The sequence below is a fragment of the Schistocerca cancellata genome, chromosome 9, assembly GCF_023864275.1.
Source record: "Schistocerca cancellata isolate TAMUIC-IGC-003103 chromosome 9, iqSchCanc2.1, whole genome shotgun sequence".
In the NCBI taxonomy this organism is placed as follows: domain Eukaryota; kingdom Metazoa; phylum Arthropoda; class Insecta; order Orthoptera; family Acrididae; genus Schistocerca; species Schistocerca cancellata.
The window spans coordinates 112,194,775-112,212,441 of record NC_064634.1 but is presented as its reverse complement, the minus strand read 5'-3'; the positions used below and the strand labels follow the sequence as shown (position 1 = coordinate 112,212,441).

The following is a 17,667-nucleotide window of genomic DNA, read 5'->3' as shown; positions in this document are numbered from 1 at the left end:
CTGCACATTTATTTTGTCACTTTAAAAGATTAAGTTCACTTCTGGCCTTAAGAAGAGGAAAAAGCTCACTGAGTCAAGTGCTTCTGCTGCAGCCTGAAAAAGGTGTGATGCAGCTCTCGATGCTACTCCATCCTGCGTAAGCCTCTTCATCTCCAAATAACTACTGCAACTTGCATCCTCCTGAATCTGCTTACTGTATATATCTCTTAATCTCCCTCTACAATTTTTACCTTCCTGCCCTTCCCTCCAACACTAAATTGGTGATTCCATGATGCCTCAGAATGTGTCCTATTAACCAATCCCTTCTTTTAGTCAAGCTGTACCACAAACCTCATTTGATTTGTTACAACCTTAGTTACCTCATCCACCCAGCACTCTTCTGTAGAACCATGTTTCAAAAGCTTCTGTTCTCATTTTACATGTTCTGTTTACTGTCTATATTTTGCTTGCATATAACACTACACTACACTACACTACACTACAGACAAATGCTCACAGAAATGACTTCCTCAAACTTAAATTTATATTCAGCATTAACACATTTCTTTATCTCCAGAAAGCTTTTTTCTGCTATTTCCAGTCTACATTCTATATTCCATTTAATTCTCTTCTATTCTCTGTTCAAGACACTATTGATTCCTTTCAACTGCGTTCTGTAACAGAACTACAATGTTATCAGCATCCATTAGAATTTTTATTTCTTCTCTCAGAACTTTACTTCCTTTTTACAGATTTCTCCTTGGTTTCCTTTCCTGCTTGTGAATGTTCAGATTTAATAACATGGAGGAAAGATTACAACCCTGTATCACTCCCTTTTAGAATACTGCCTCCTTTTAATATCCATCAGCTCTTGTAACTGCAGTCTTGTTATTGTACAAGTTGTAGACAACCTATTGCTCCCAGTATTTTATCCCTGAAATCTTCAGAACTGCAAGTATATAAGCCCTTAACAACCAAAAGTTTTAGCAAACAACATTTGTGAAAATTTTACTTTGATTCACCTCAAGGACAGGACCACGATCTTCACCGAGCAGATGTATTTCGTCGATCACGACCAGTGCCACCTTCTGAACATATCCACGAGTCTGCCAGCTCCGGCTCACACCGTCCCACTTCTCAGGTGTCGTCACAACAACGTCAGCATTGGCAATGGCGCGGGCGTCTGGGGTAACATCACCAGTCAACTCGATCACACTCTTGCCCAAGCGAGTACCGAGCTTTGTGCGCCAGTCTTCCACACGCTCACGGACCAGTGCCTTCAGCGGTGCAATGTACACCACCTGCAAGATCAATAGTAGACATCAGTAAATTGAAATGCAAGTAACAAACAGAAAGAGAGAGAGGAGTAAAGTTGTAGGTGTATTCTGTGATCTTTCAATGCTACACCAAGCTTTCTTGTCTGATAGTCAGATAAAATGTGTGGACAGACAGTTCTTTACCATGGCATATACTGTAGCTGCGGAGCAGAAGACAAAGGGTGACTGACATTTCACATGCAGTGAACCATGAATCTAAACTGAGTACATTATCACAAGTCATTTCTCAGGGTTCTATTCTAGGGCAAATCTTGTTAAAAAAACATGTAAGTGACAGACTCATAAATACAGATTCTCTAACAGTTCTGTTGGCAGATAATACATATGCATTACTCAAAGGTACAGACACAGCAGAAAAATCTGGGCACTATGTGACACCAACAGTAGTGTAGAAAACTGGAGCCATCGAATGAGTCTAAACTGGACACTGCAAAAATCCATGTGGTGCAATTACAATCCAAACCTTCAAAATGCCAGGAGATAAAAATAGATCAAAACAATGAGTTTACCAAAGGAGTTGATACGGTCAAGTTCCCAAGGTTAGATTTGAATAATGCTTTATGCTGAGATAGTCATGTTAAATTTCCAGCAAGTAAATTACTAAGTGTCAACATTCACGATGAAAATATTAGAAAATTAACATATCGTGGTTATTTTGCACCTGGCATTAGGTGTGGTATAGTTTTTTGGGGAAGTTCAAGTAGCGTATGCTGGAAACTGAAACTTCAGAAGAAACTTGTTAAATTCTTGTATGCTGCACAACCGAGAAACTACAACAGTTAACTGTCCCAGCAATACGTATTTATGAAATCATAATATTCTCGTTCTGCAGACTAAAAGTATGTGAGAAAAATCACTTTGACCATATTTACAATACAAGAAACATACATAACCTTATGCTTACCATACGCTGAGTGAAATTATATGGTCAGACTCCTCGACATTGTGGATGAAAATACAAAAGAAATTGACAGGCAAAAATGAACTCCATATGAAGTTAGATTATTCAAAAATAAAGCTAGAGGGGGATAAATGCTAGTTCTCAGAAAAATTCATGGAGGATGAAATGATTAAGATTCAATTTATTGAGGAATTTTTTTCTACAGAATGTAGTACAGGTGTTAAGATACTGTTGTTAGCATCAGTAGTGTATTTTTGGTCTCCCTGCTGTACCTGAATCAAACGATTTGGTAATGTACATTATGCGGAAATAACTCTCAGTTAAAATAAGCTCCATAAAAATGACACTCTTTGAAACAATTACTCTACATTTATATGGTTAAGCTTTCAGTATTAATTACAACTTGAGTATCAATAATAGTCTGAGTTAGCTAATTCACAGTCATTAACCTTTGAGAAGACCCACTATATGCAGTTCAGAACCTGTAAGAGATTTCCTTCCAGCATGTGTGTAACATATGAAGCAATGCAGATCAAAGAGGTTGACAGTGTTAAATTTCTGGGGTTCAACTCGATAATAAATTCTGTTGGAAAGGGCATACCACAGAATTGCTTAAGCACCTAAACTAGTCTGTATTTGCAGTGAGAATGATGTCAGATGTAGGATATATAAATGTAAAAAAAAAAACTTGCATAGTTTGCTTGCTTTCATTCAGTCATACGGGATCATATTCTGGGGTAACTCATCAAACTGAGCAAAAGTCTGGGGTAACTCATCAAACTGAGAAAAAGTTTTTAAGGCGCAAAAGCGTGTGATGACTCATTTGTGGTGTAAATTCCAGAACATCCTGTAAAAACCTGTTCAAGGAACTTAGTATTCTAACCACGCTTCTCAGTATATTTATTCCTTAATGAAATGTGTTGCAAGTAATATATCTGTATTTCCAACCAATAGCTCTACACATAGTATCAATACTAAGAATAAAAAAGTACAAGAAATACATTTTATTATATACATCTGAAAGAGCGACTGACACAGTCCACAGTCACCAAACACTCTGAGGCACTTACCATAGTGGTGGACAAGCTTTGAAAGACCTTCGTCATAAAATTCTGCCGCCTGAGACTTCAGCCAGTGAGTCATGCCCGCCTGGAGTTCCGCGTCGTCATAAAAGCGCTGTGTTGCAAGCCAGTTCTTCATCTTGGGAAACAAGTGGAAGTCGCTTGGTGCAAGATCGGGACTGTAGGTAGATGAGGGAAAATTTCGCATCTGAATGAATTAAGGAGTTCTTTAGTGCGGTTTGCCATGTGAGGTTGGGCATTGTCGTGCAAAAATAAAATTTTGGACATCAGCTTTCCTCGGCGTTTGTTTTGAACTGCTCTTCTAAGGCTGTGCAAAGATTGAAAATACTGCGCAGAATTTATAGTTGCTCCATGTTCGAGAAAATCAATAAGAAGCACACCTTGCCCATCCCAAACCACTGTCGCCAACTTCCTTGCTGACAAGGTTTGCAAACATTTTCTTGGTTTTTGGAGGGACCTTGTGTGCCCCCACTCCATGGACTGTAATTTTGTCTCGCAATTGACGTATTTCACCCAAGTCTCGTCACCGATTACGATTTGATCCAGTTATGAATCACTACGCTTGTGGTAGGCCTCCAGAAATATCAATGTCGCCTCCAATTTCCTGTTCTTTATGGTGCTCTGTAAGCATTTCGGGCACCCATTGTGCACAAAATTTGTGGTAGCCTAGCTCTTGGGTAACAATTTCAAACAACAAAGTCCGTGAAACTTGTGGATAAGAAAGCGAAAGCTCCATTATTGTGAAGCGACAGTTTTCACGATTCGTTTCATAAACTTTAGCGACAAGGTCTTCAGTCACAATTCTCAGGCGTCCACTATTCTCTTCATCATGAACATTGGTTCGGCCATTTTTAAGCCGAATGCACCATTTCCGGATGGAACATTCACCCATTACGTTGTTTCTATACACTTTGCACAGTTCATGGTAAATTTCTATATGTTTTAGGTTTTTTGTCAATGAAAACCATATACTGCACAACTAGCGGGATTTTTTATTGCAGCACACATTTCAAATTCGAATATCAAAAAACCAGATGCGCAGAGATGTTCCCGCTGTCCTGGATGGACGCCGACTGAGCTGCCGAGCATGCACATATCAAAATATACGTGATTGGCGCACGCCTAGCGCCATCAGACGGAAATGTTCCCTACTTTAAGAATAGCCCTCGTGCATAAATACCTAAAACCACTTATCTCAGTCCACAAATGGGTCCAATATTCAGGAACACACATTTTCAATAAATTGCCAGCAACCACTAAGAACTTTGTTTCAGATAAAGCACTGTTTAAACAGAGTTTGAAAAACTTTTTGATAGGCAACTCCTTCTATTCTATAGATACATATCTTAACAGAGACTGTTTAGACAGCTTAAGTAAAAATGTCTGTTAGATTTCAGTTTTGACAACACTTGGTCACAACAGTCAAGATTAGGTTTTTTTTGACAAATTTATCAATAGCGCGTAACAATGTTTCATTCTGACAGCGTGTTAATTCTGTAAATATTAGCTGTTCAAGTTTACCACACTGTATTCACCTATTTTGACAATCTCCTGACAAACGATCAGGATAGTGAGTATTATATTCAAATATTTTATGTTATACTTTCTGACATATTCCACACCCACGAGAATCACCTCATTTTTTGGGTCTATATAATGAAAACTGAATCTAATCTAATTTGTGTCTTTGTTTCATCTTTGTTCTTTCTGTAAATAAATGATGAGACAAGTAAAGGTAATCACACGACATGTAGTAGAACCACTCAGTGATTGAAAGTAAGGGAAAGAGAGGCAGCAAGGGGACAGGATAGTAATGTGACACCAGGGAAGTCAACAATGGTGTGAGCAGTGAAGGCTAAGTATTTTCACACGAAGTGGTGGATTGGGTTGATAGGGGATGTAAATGGTAGGAGAGATAGAACAGGGGAAGAGGAAGGCATTAGAGGGAGAAATGCAAGTATATGTTAATGGAGTGAAGTGGGAGATGCGAGACAGGAGTGGAGGTGAGTGTGGTACAGGTGCTAACAGAAATTGAGGTAAGAAAGATCACGGGCTTGAAGGATATATTTTAAGGACAATTCCCAGAGAGAGATTGGAATCAGAAGGAAGGAGCCGGTACATGACATGAACGCTTTCACGTATGGCCCTATACCTGATAGTGTAGAATACTTCTGATGGGACTGGAATAGGATACATATGACAGTTCTGCACCTGGGTTTTCCACAGAGATATGACCCATGCGGCAAAGGTTCAGGGTAAGAATCTTGTAAGGACAAGTAATGATATTGCTTACATTGTGTAGGCAGTGGAAAACAATTTTGGTGTGGGTGGGAAGAATTGTTAAGGTAGTCAAAACCCTGGCAAAGGATTTGGTCAAGTTGTTCCAGTTTGGAGTGATACTGGATAATGATGGGGTGCTCCTTTGTAACTGGTTAAGGAGTTTCATTGCAGGATGAAGGGGCAGATGTGGATATGGCACGCAAGATATGTTCGTGGACTACGTTTGGAGGGTAATGCCTGATAGTGGAGGCCTCAGTGAGACCTTTACTAGGGAAGGGATTGTTCAACATTGCCATACATAGGGTGAGCAGACTGTATGGGAGGGACTTCTTAGTACGGGAGGGATGACAGCTGTCAAAATTGCAGGTACTGTTGAAGGTTATGCTCTAATTTTGCTTGGAAAAATCTACAGCCACTCCATAGGTCTGAAGCTATGATTGTGCTGGAATATATGATATGTGAAGACTCCCTCAGCTGCAACAAATCTCTCCTTCTGACCACAAGGTTTCTCAGATTTAAAGAATGACTTTAATGTCGCACTAGACGCTGCTGTGGTGATTGCTCTGTCATGTTTGTCACTTTTTAAGTGGAGTTGCACATCTACATGTCTACTGTGACTTATTGAGAAACTAGATTGGTTGGTTGATTGGGAGGGGGTAGGGGACCAAACAGCAAGGTCATCGGTTCCATTGGATTAAGGAAAGATGTGGGAGGAAGTCAGCCATGCCCTTTCAAAGGAACCATTCTGGCATTTGCCTGAAGCAATTTACGGAAATCACGGAAAACCTAACTCAGAATGGCCAGACACAGGTTTGAACCATCGTCAACCCGAATATGAGTCCAGTGTGCTAACCACTGTGCCACCTCACTTGGTGAGAAACTAGAAACACACCTGTTGCTTGTCACTTCTCCTTTTGACTCTGAAGAACTACTGTGTCACTGTTGAATGGGATTTTTTTTGGAACTGTCCATTGAAGGAAGACTTGCGTGTCTTTGAGCTAATTCTTGCCAGGATATATGGCTATTGACGAAGAAAAATAAAAACATGACTAATGGAATATAGCGTAACATTATGTAGCACACGATACAGCCTTATATAATTTCACGAGTAAAGGTGAGGCATGATTTTGTGCACAACAAAGTTAGAGGGTACTCTTTGGTAGAGTAGAATCTCTTCCTCAAACAGTTTTGCCAACTAAACTACAACTAATAATAAAATATACCGATACATGTGAAACATATGTAATTCAGGATAAACTGTTTCAAAATTGTTAAATCTGGGACAAACATGTGTCTGGGATTACCTATGAAAAAACTTGGCACATAGTTACAAAAATTGTGACGGTCCAGAGAGAGAGAGAGAGAGAGAGAGAGAGAGAGAGAGAGAGAGACAGAGAGAGAGAGAGAGAGAGAGAGAGAGAGATATACTGACGGACTCCTTCATATTACACATAGCACTATTTACAGAAAATAGAATTTGCCTATGCAGCAATGCTCTTTATTAAAGGCTACCAGTGTCAGAATCTTAGCCCTCCCTCTTCTGGTAACTACATTATTAAACAATCAGGCCACAGAGTTAATGAAAATACTTAAGATTGAATGTAATTAACAGTGAGACATTAAAGATTAAAAGCAATAACATGACAGTCAGACATTTTTCATCAAATTATAACTTACTTAACAATTGACATTTATAGCTAAAGGTATTAGACAGGTTAGCAGACTCCAGTTATAATGACCATGACAACTGCTAAGAATATTTAGTATGCCTGTTACACCTCCAGTTTCCATAAGCATAGTAGTTTAATGTATAATATAATAACCAATTACAAGACATTACTTCCTAAATCACCACATGTCGAGAAGTAACAAATAATGCATTTAGGTGTAACAGATGCCTGAAGATGAAGAATTAATCTTCTGAAAATGGTATAGTGATTGAAATAAATTTGCTGAATGCAAATAACGTGGCATCAGCTGTATAGGTACAGATGTTCTATTTGTTGGTGACATGTGAAAATAAGTACCAGACAGGTACACAAACCCAAGATTTTGCATGTAACATAAGTCATACCTAGTACAACTGATGCCAAGTTATTCGCATTCAGTAAATTTATTTCGATCTAATTTTGAACAGCTCAAAATCATCATCAATGTAAAAATTTAATAAGAGACATTGTGGCAGCAAGGAAATTTATTTACTGTAGTTAATAACTGCCAAGGATGGATAACAAATGGATAAACATAGCAACATGTTTTACCGTCTGTCCAGGGTATTCTCGGAAGACTCTGAACATGGCAATTTCGGCACATATTGTCTTCCCGGAGCCTGTGGGAGCACCAAGGAGAACGTTGTTGTCCGTATGATACAGGCAATGGAAGACTTGTGTCTGTATTGGGTTGAAGTGCGTGAAGTTGTACAAAACCTCCAGCTTTGGATCATTTAACGCCGTCACCGGCAGAGGTTGCAGAGGCAGCAAATCTGTAATGGAAAAGCAGCACTGAATTGCCTCGTCCTTACACTTATAGGCACATATGGCGTCAGTGCACGAGGACAAACTGAGGAAGTTGGTGGAAGTAAGACAACAGAATACTTGTCTATGACAGTTAACTGTACCTGTGTGGGGGGGATGAGTTTCCGGCAAAATCAGGTGCTGGAACGTGAGGGGCAGCATAGTCGAAGAGCCCAGCCAGCGGTCACTTGTGGCACGGACGATATACTGAGATGGCAGTGGCTCAGACAGTGGGATTGTCATCACAAGTTCTTGTGGCTCACGTTTTATTACCTGTGGGGATGGAAAATTAGAGATCGACACTGAAAGGTTTGTATTAATTTGAACTAATCAGAAAGAAGACACTTTGTACAAAAATGCCACATATTCAGGTTACTGCTATTTTTAGGAATTATAGCACAGATTAAGACATTTTTCCTGAAATAGTTCCTTAACTTTATGTGGACCAACTTTCGAGCTTAATGGCTTTAATAAATTTGAGTGAGATATTTTATTGGCAAAAAACAGCTCACTTACAATATTTAAGCTTACTTTATTTCGCTACATAATCAGTCCCATTATTTAAACATCTGTCATTAATGTTCATGAGCTCTAGACTTTCCATTCTGTAGTTGACTGCCACTAATCCATTAAACCCATTGTTCACTCCGCTACTCATATCGGCAACACTTTCACAATGTTTCCTGCCCAAAAGTGTCTTGCAAATTTTGTTCTTCCTTAGATTCTTCTAATCATCTGTAATGAGTGATGGAGTAAACTTCTGCAGATTTTAACTTCTGAGCTGTCTAACAGCTGGCAAAGCTTTGTATCATACAGTTCATTTTAAACAGTCATACAATGCACAATAATAAAAAGACTGCGCTTGTCTGTAACTCATCATCTCGACTATATAGTGAGTAGCAATGTATCCTTTTCATAATACTGTCATTATTCCATCTTGCATTTTTCATTGTTTGATACACAATAACAATGTGTTTTGATTCTCATTCAGACAAGAATGAGACAAAATGTTGATGCAACCACTGAACTTTTGGGCAGAAGTCCAATGTCAATGTTCACAGTGGGACTATGCAGCATTTAGTCACTTCCTGGATTAATTCAATGTCAATGCTTGTGGTGTCTATACACACATCACTCTCTTGGACTAAACAGCCTTATGCCTATAGCTCATCATCCAATATGTGACCAGGTGAGCCAACACACATTTGTTGGATTAGCTAGTTCATATTCTTTTTCCTGTCAAACCTATCAACAAAACAGTTTTTAAGAGCACATGTCTCAAAATAAGAAGCACCAAGATAAGAGTGACAGTGAAACAAAGCTCCTAACTAAATACAGATCCATCAGACTTGAACTGTAAAACCTTAATGAAAGACAGATGGAATTTCTTATGTACATCACCATTTCTTTCTTTAACTGTTTAATATGGGGTCAACAGGAATTGTGTGAAGTGTGGCACCATCTTTCTCACTTGATGCAGATTTTTTCAGTGTAAGTCATTACTTATTAGCCAGTGGTCAGAGGCTGCAAAAGGATGGCAGCCACATTTTCCAGAGCAACACAGCACACTACTGTAATAATAATAGAGGACAAAAACTACACCTTCTAATGAGCTTCATAGTTAATGCCAAGAAAATGTCGAGTTATCACTTGGCAGTCAAAGTCTAATGGAACAATACATAAAATAAGGTAAAGGCAACCACTCACATACAGCAAACTGATTTGAGGCACACAGAAGATGTGTAATAGAAAATAGTGTTCACTAGCTTTAGATCTATGGTCATGGTAGTGTGCATTTAGTCATGTGTGTGTGTGTGTGTGTGTGTGTGTGTGTGTGTGTGTGTGTGTGTGCTTTCTACTAGAAAAAGAGTCAAAGCTTCAAAGCTACTGAATCCCATTTCCTATTATAGGTGTCTATGTGCCACACATCTGTCTTCTGTTACAGCAAACAGTTCCTGTTACAAAATGGTGGATTTCAGACTACTTAACTAAAAGAAAAAAACTAAAATTTTGCGTTTTTATTGGTAAATAATTTCATTTATTTGACTTTTTGGCAGGTGACAAGAAAGCTGCATACCTGAATGACTTGAATTGGAAAGTCTAGAGAGTATACTATTACTACACGAATGTGTGGCAATTGTTTTTGAGTAGTTATACAACATTAAGGATATTATTATGTCATGAATTCATCTTTCTGTAGTCTCTATCTTCTAAATTGTATAATTAATACAAACCTGCAGACAAAATTAAAGAAAGAGATAAACCATTTAAATTTTTACGAAACAGTCTCAAGGAATTGACTACAGAAACAGTATTCAAACAAATCGATCCTTACTGATGAAGTCAATGAGTTCAGTTCAAAATCAACCATATATTGGGGTACTGATTAACATAAATTAATACAAATAAACAAGTTTGAATTTGACTTGGAAGGAATACAACAGTGGTGAAGATAATTGAAGAGAGCGATATGAAGATCAAAATTAATATAAAAATCATCTAGACTATGTGTGTACAGTCAACTGGATTCAATTTCTTCACCTATTACATTAATTTGAAATTAGGGATATACTTCAAATATTTTTCTGATGATTTTTTACAAAAACCATTATATGTACAATTACTTTAACTATTCAAGAATAATACATAACACTGTTTCATGCATTGTAAACGATACCTCAGAAATTGTTTAAGTTGATGAAATATAACAACTATTTTGGCAAGAAGTAAAAATGAGGAGGAGAGAAAAGAAAAGAGAAAAATTCAGCAGAGAACACATCAGACCACAAAAAGTTGCACGAAATAGAAATAATTACAACTTTTTTTGCATATACCTGCTTCTTCGTTATAAGAAATAGTTCCCAGTGATGCAAGTAATTATTGTCTGGATCTTCAATCCATATATAGAATGCTTCTTGAGTTCTCCCATGAACTTTGTCATTCCACCTTGAAGCAATTTATACACATTTATTTACAGAGAAATACAATGAGTTTGCAACACATTATGAATAATGAACATAATGAATTAGAAATGGAATTGTATGAATGATTCAGTAATACATTAACAATTACAACAGAAAATAGATTCCCACAAAATATTTAGCCAGATTTGTGACTATATCAACAATTTCCTCACAAGCAGAATGAATTCTCTACGTGATGGATAATGAACCACAGACACAAAAGTAATATTTGGTGTCTCCCATAGAAGGATAATAGGACCATTCTTGTTAACGTCACAATTAATGACTCTTCACTGATAGTAAAATTATGTATGAGGTGGAATAATCACATCATCATAATTATGTTAGGCTTCAGTTTACACAACCTGTGGCTATTCATTTGTACACTGATGTTTTTCTTAATATCGTCACACTTCCAATTGATCAATATTCGTTTCAAGGAGGCGTGAGGGTGAGGGCAGGGGGGGGGGGGGGGGGGAGGAGGGAGAGGGAGAGAGGGGGGGGGGGCGGTGTGATGGACAATAGGGCAAATAAATAATAGTCATCACAGAGAATGAAATTACCAACTTGTTACTCATTCTATTTTTGATAAACCTGAGTACATGCCTAATATTTTACTCAACAACTGAAAGAGGGACTGCTTCCTTCTGTTTCAACATTCGCCAACATTTTATCATTTTTCTGCTCAGTTACCTATATGTCACTTCAATTTTCTTTCTATCACCATGATTTCGTTTTCGCCTTCATGCCTGATGCCTGAATCTCAGTTGTTAGTCCAGAGTAACAACACACACACACACACACACACACACACACACACACACACACACACACACACACACATCTTCATCACCCTCCCCCCTTCCCAAGGCAAGACGAAGCATTCTGGACGGGACAAAGTAATTACAAACACTGGGTGACCTTCCTCCTCTGAGCTTGTTTCCCCACTTCAGACCATTTTGCCAAGTCTTTTCTTTGGGTTTTCCTCTTGGTCAACTTGTCACTCTTGAAATTAAACACAAAAAGATTACCCACTCTGGATATTTTCTTGTATGATCTCTACTAATTATATGTCACTTTTTAATTTCCCCAATCCGTTTTACGACCTCTGTTTAGGCTTTACTCTTGGTTTTACAAACTTAAACTATTTATATTTTAACCCTATAAAAGTCGTGGAAATTCACATATTGAAAAATATGTAAAATAGGGGAAAGACAACCACTTACCTATAGAGAATCTGACAGATAGCACGTCATATGCTTTTGGCAAACTACATTAACTATCACTGCTTCTCACATAGAGCGCCATGACTATCAGCCATTTCACAGGCGAGCTTTTGTTGTTTGCCATTCAGTCGCCAATATTTTGTACAGGTAAGCTTCTTGCATTACCCATTCATTACAATTTTTCTACAAATTTGATACTGTGTCAGTTAACAAAGCTATTGGGTTTGTTTTGGAAAACAATTTGGACAAAAAAATAAATGTTTGGTTCTGCACAATGTTTGTAAAACTTGCAGGAAGTCACTTCAAAATTAGGAAGGAAAGGGGCTCCCATTTGAAATACCAATGACATGGACAGAGCCAAGAAACCATGCCAATGATTGCTACTTTTGTGCTGAGAATGTAAAAGATATGACGCAATACAAAAAGTGCTCTCGGGTTCATCCAAACGTACAGTCTGCTCAACCACCAATCGTGCATAGTGAAGATTTGCCACACTGGTATTTACCTCCTTATCAGACGATTACTGTGATGATGTCAAAATGTTAAGACAGTCAGAGAAAAAGCAAAAGTGAAAATGAATTCGAAGACTGCAGTCCTACACAGCAAGGTTTTTCTCAGGGTGAGCTAAATGACTTGATTTGATATTTAAATCTATCTAAGAAATCAGATGAGCTTCCTGTGTCAAGACTAAAAGAAAAACATTGCCTTCAGCCTGCTGTATCAATAACATTCTATCAAACTAGAGAGCAAGACATTCTTCCATATTTTAATGAGATGAGTGATGTCATACGTTGTAGTGATATTTCTGAGCTTTTAAATTTAATGGGTCTTCCAGTATAGCAATCAAAAGACTGCAGACTTTTTGTAAAAAAAAAAAAAAAATGTGTGTTCCTGTATAATGGAAATAAATTAGCTTCGATTCCGATCGCTCATGCAACTACTCTTGAGGAAGGTTATCAAAATGTTAAACTTGTTTTAAAGAGAATTGCATTTCAACAACATCAATGGTCAGTTTAAGTGGATTTAAAAATGGTGTACTTTTTAATGAGTCAGCAAACTGGATACACTAAATATCCCTGTATTCTTTGTCTGTGGGACAGTCATGCAAAAAATGAACTTTGTAACAGGAAAGATTGGCTGCTGAGAATGAACCTGGCTATAGGAAAAGATAACATCACTCGTGAACCGATGGCCATGCAGGAAAAAAATCATTCTTCCATCACTGTATATTAAACTTGGGCTTATAAAATAGTTTGTTAAAGCTTCAGAGAGGAATGGCGATTGGTTCAAATATATTTGTCAATCATTTCCTGGTCTCAGTGTAGAAAAGTTAAAAGCAGAAATTTTTGATGGGCCACAAATCCATACTCTCATACACAATGATGATGTCACAAATCACATGACTCAGGTTGAATTGGAAGCATGGACAAGCTTTGTATCGGTTGTTAAAATTTTTTTGGGAATCACAAAGCTGAAGAATATTCCAAAATATTAGATAAAATGCTCCAGAATTTACAAAAACTAGGAGCTAATATGAGTGTCAAATTGCATTTTTTGCACACACATTTAGATAAATTTCCTGACAACTTGGGTGATTACAGCGAAGGAGAAAGGGAACAGTTCCACCAGGACTTCAAGATTATGGAGGATTGATATCACGGCTGTTGGGATTGCCATATGATGGCAGACTACTGCTGGAACTTGCAGAGAGACTGTCTGGACTGAAAACACTGAAGAAAATCCCATAAAAAACGTTTTTCTTAATTTTTACTGATATGGTTTTGTTGCTATGATTAATTTTATTATTTTTTGTTTCATTTATAACACTTTGTTTGAAATCATCTGACAACTTTAAAATAAACATTTAAAAAAGTATTATTCTCTTTTTATTCCAGTAAAATCGATTGCCTTTATCTCAGAAAGTAGACTCAATTCTACAAAAATATTATTATTTTCGTATTCAGCAGATAAAAATTACAAGAAACTGATTGAGAAACTCCATGCCGCTGAATCAGTGTTACCCTGTGTTATCGAAAGTAGTTGCTGTGTAGATGGAGGTGGGGAGGGGGAAGGGAACGGCGCACAAGGCAAAAAGGGGATAGCAAGTCTTTCAGCAGATGACTCAGTGGGTAGAGAATAGAGCTTATAAGGGATTAAGGAATAGAGATAAGGAGAGGGAGGGGAGCAGTGTGATGGACAATAGGGCAAACAAATAATAGTCATCACAGAGAATGAAATTACCAACTTATCACTCTTCTATTTTTGATAAACCTGAGTACGTGCCTAATAATTTACTCAACTATGTTTCTTTTTTCCCCAAGCTTGTGACTGCTAGCCTTACTAACTGTTCCTCTTTCACCACATGAAAGAGGGACTTCTTCCTTCTGTTTCAACATTTGCCAACATTTTATCATTTTTCTGCTCATTTACCTTTATGTCACTTCAACCTTTCTTTCTATCATTGTGATTTGGTTTTCACCTTCATGCCTGAATCTCAGTTGTTAGCACAGCATTAAAAAAAAGAAAACCAAGTAAAGTGTGCAAGTACTTTTTCACATGAAGTGTTCTAACAAAGTTCAGCCAAATACATAACTGCCGATAAAAAGGTGCCTAGTTGAAGTCCAGGACACACTGTTATTCATCAAAAGAAGCATTTTTTTTATTCAACACATACGGCAATGAGTTTTGTGATTAATGTGCTGAAGCTGAAAGTGTGTGAGAGCTATGGAGGTTTGGCATTAGTAATTGAGAATGTGCTTATTCATGAAGGATTAGAAAAAAGGTAGTTAAATTAGAAGGCATCAAGGCCACAGCAAAAACAATTATTATTGTTGGACCATCTTCAGATGTGCACATAAAAGGAACAGAAATGACAGTGGACTTTTGGCATAAACTGAAGCCATTGTTTGACAACCGGTTTTGCAAGAAAAACAAACTTATTGAGTACTTAATATCAGTGCATTTAGAAAAGGTGATTCACTGGTAAGCTATATAAATCAAGTAGTAGACAATGGTCAAAAATTGTTTGGAACTGGTTTTGTGATTAATGATGAATGAACTGGAAATTATCATTAGCAGAATTGCTAGAAAAAGCTCTCCAATGATTGTGGCCATAAAAACAACAGATACAATAAAAAGTTAGCTTCTTGGTATGAAAAAAGGAATCTCATCTTGTAGTGCTTTTAGAGGGAAAACTTTATAAAATTAACAAAAGATAGAAGCACTGTCTTGTCGAAAGATAAACAAACAAAAGGTACAGTGCTTTGTTTTGGTAGCTTTCAGAATGAAATTCAAGCTGTAGCAGAAACATGCACACGCTTGTCTTCCTACATTGTGCTCATTCGACTACCAACTCATTCCCTGCCCACGGTGAGTGTACTATTGTGAGGCGGGTGTGCAGGGTAGAGTGGAGTGAGGTGGGGTACAGAGAGAGGCGGGAGGCAGGGGGGGGGGGGTTGGGGGGAGAAGTCTAGCAGTTCGTGGGAGAATGGCAATCCATCCATGGGTCACCTACAGAAGCAGGTAGAGGGGACATGTGGCAGACGGCTAGGCACTCTATTTCACAGCCTTGGGTGTGATATATATGTGTGTGTGAGAGGGGGGGAGGGGGTCGCACACCCGCACGTGCCTGCACACACACTATTGGGTGGGGGGACAGCAAGTTACCTTAGGTTTAGGCAAGGGAGGTTACAAGAGTGAGGATGTGCTGTAAGGAAAGCTCCCGTCTGCACAGCTCAGAAAAGCTGGTGCTGGTGGGGAGGATCCAGATTGCATGGGTTGTGAAGCAACTACTGAAATCTCGCAGAGCTGGTATATAACAGCTGCTTTCAAAGGTGGCTCAACTTCTGATGGGGTAGGATAAGCCGGTGGCAGACTGGAGGTAGTTGTGTTGAGTGAGTAGATAGGGCAGGTCTTGCACCTGGGCCTTCCACACGGGTATGATCCCTATGGCAGGGGATTGGGGGTGGGAGTGCCATACGGATGGACTAGGATGTTATGGAGGTTGGATAGGTGTCAGAACACTGCTTTTGGAGGAAATGGAAGTATCTTGGGTAAGATGTCCCTCATTTCAGGGTATGATGACATATAATCAAAGTCCTGACGAAAGATGTGGTTTAGTCATTCCAGTCCCGGGTGGTACTGGGTGGCGCTTCTTTGTGGTTGGTTCTTGGTATATATGTGAGGATCACGTGTGTGTGGAGACATGGCATGGGAGATCTGTTAGTGAATTTGGTCTGGGGGGGGGGGGGGGGGTACTGCCTGTCTGAAGGCTTTGTGAGGCCTCCAGCGCATACTGGGCGAGGGAGTTCTCATCACTGCAGATGCCTCAGCCACAGGTAGCCACAATGTATGGGAGGGATTTTTTGGTACAAAAGGGGTGGCAGCTCCCCAAGTGCAGCTAATGTCAGTGATTGGTGGGTTTGATGTGGATTGAGGTTTGGATGCAGCCATCTGAGAGGTGGAGATTGACATTTAGGAAGGTGTCCTGGCCTTGGGTCCAATAAACTTGAACCAGACCAGGGGTTTGGGGAGGCTAGGAATGTTTCCTCTAGGTGGCCCACGAGGAGGTTGGCATAGCAGGGTGCCACGCGGGTGACCATGGCTGTGCCACAAATTGTTTTTGTACCTTCCCTTCAAAGGTGAGGTAGTTATGGGTTATGATGTAGTGGGTTAGGTGTGTGAGGAATGAAGTGGTGGGTTTGGAATCTGCAGGGTGTTGGGAGAGTTAGTGTTCAATCGTGGCTAGGCCACAGGCATGAAGAACGTTGGTGTATAAGGAGGTTGCATTTACAGTGATTAGTAGGGACCTGGATGATAAGGGCGTGGGGATGGTGGAGAGCCGATGCAGGAAGTGGTTGGTGTTTTCAGTGTGGGAGACTATGTTTTGAACAATTGGTTGCAGGTGTTGGTAAAAAAGGGTCGAGATTCTTTTGGTGTGAGTATTGTAACCAGCCACAATGGGGCACCCAGGATTGTTCAGTTTATGGACTTTGGGAAGTGTGTAGAAGGTGGGTGTGCAGGCTGTTGTAGGGCTGAGTAGGGAGATGGATACAGGTGAGAGGTTCTGAGTAGGGTCTAAGGATTTCAGCAGCGATTGGAGGTTATGTTGGACTTCTGGGAAGGGGTTCACTTTGGCAGAGCTTGTAGGTGAAGGTGTCAGACACCTGGCAGAGGACTTCTGCCAGGTAGTCACTCCAGTTCATCACATCTAACTCCACATTTTATGCAAAATGAGTTATTTATGTCCAGGCCTTCTTTAACGGTAATCACAGTGCTCTGTGTAGAAATGACGTAATTTCCACCTACCTGCAGGCATTTTTTGTGTCTGGTAAGTTTATGTCAATTTTAGAAACAATATGACTCCTGGATTTCTGGTGTTTCTAAT

General features: G+C 39.1%; 1 protein-coding gene across 2 annotated transcripts in view; it reads right to left on the bottom strand.

Annotated features, from left to right (window-relative positions):
• Positions 1 to 17,667, bottom strand: part of LOC126101615 (activating signal cointegrator 1 complex subunit 3) — a 258,264-nt gene that overhangs the window by 89,109 nt on the left and 151,488 nt on the right. For both annotated transcript variants that reach the window (XM_049912297.1, XM_049912298.1), the window contains 4 exons: positions 10,927 to 11,038; positions 8,197 to 8,365; positions 7,841 to 8,061; positions 1,002 to 1,280 (listed from right to left, as the gene is read on the bottom strand). In XM_049912297.1, coding sequence (XP_049768254.1) covers positions 1,002 to 1,280; positions 7,841 to 8,061; positions 8,197 to 8,365; positions 10,927 to 11,038 — 781 coding nt within the window. The remainder of the gene's footprint in view (positions 1 to 1,001; positions 1,281 to 7,840; positions 8,062 to 8,196; positions 8,366 to 10,926; positions 11,039 to 17,667) is intronic.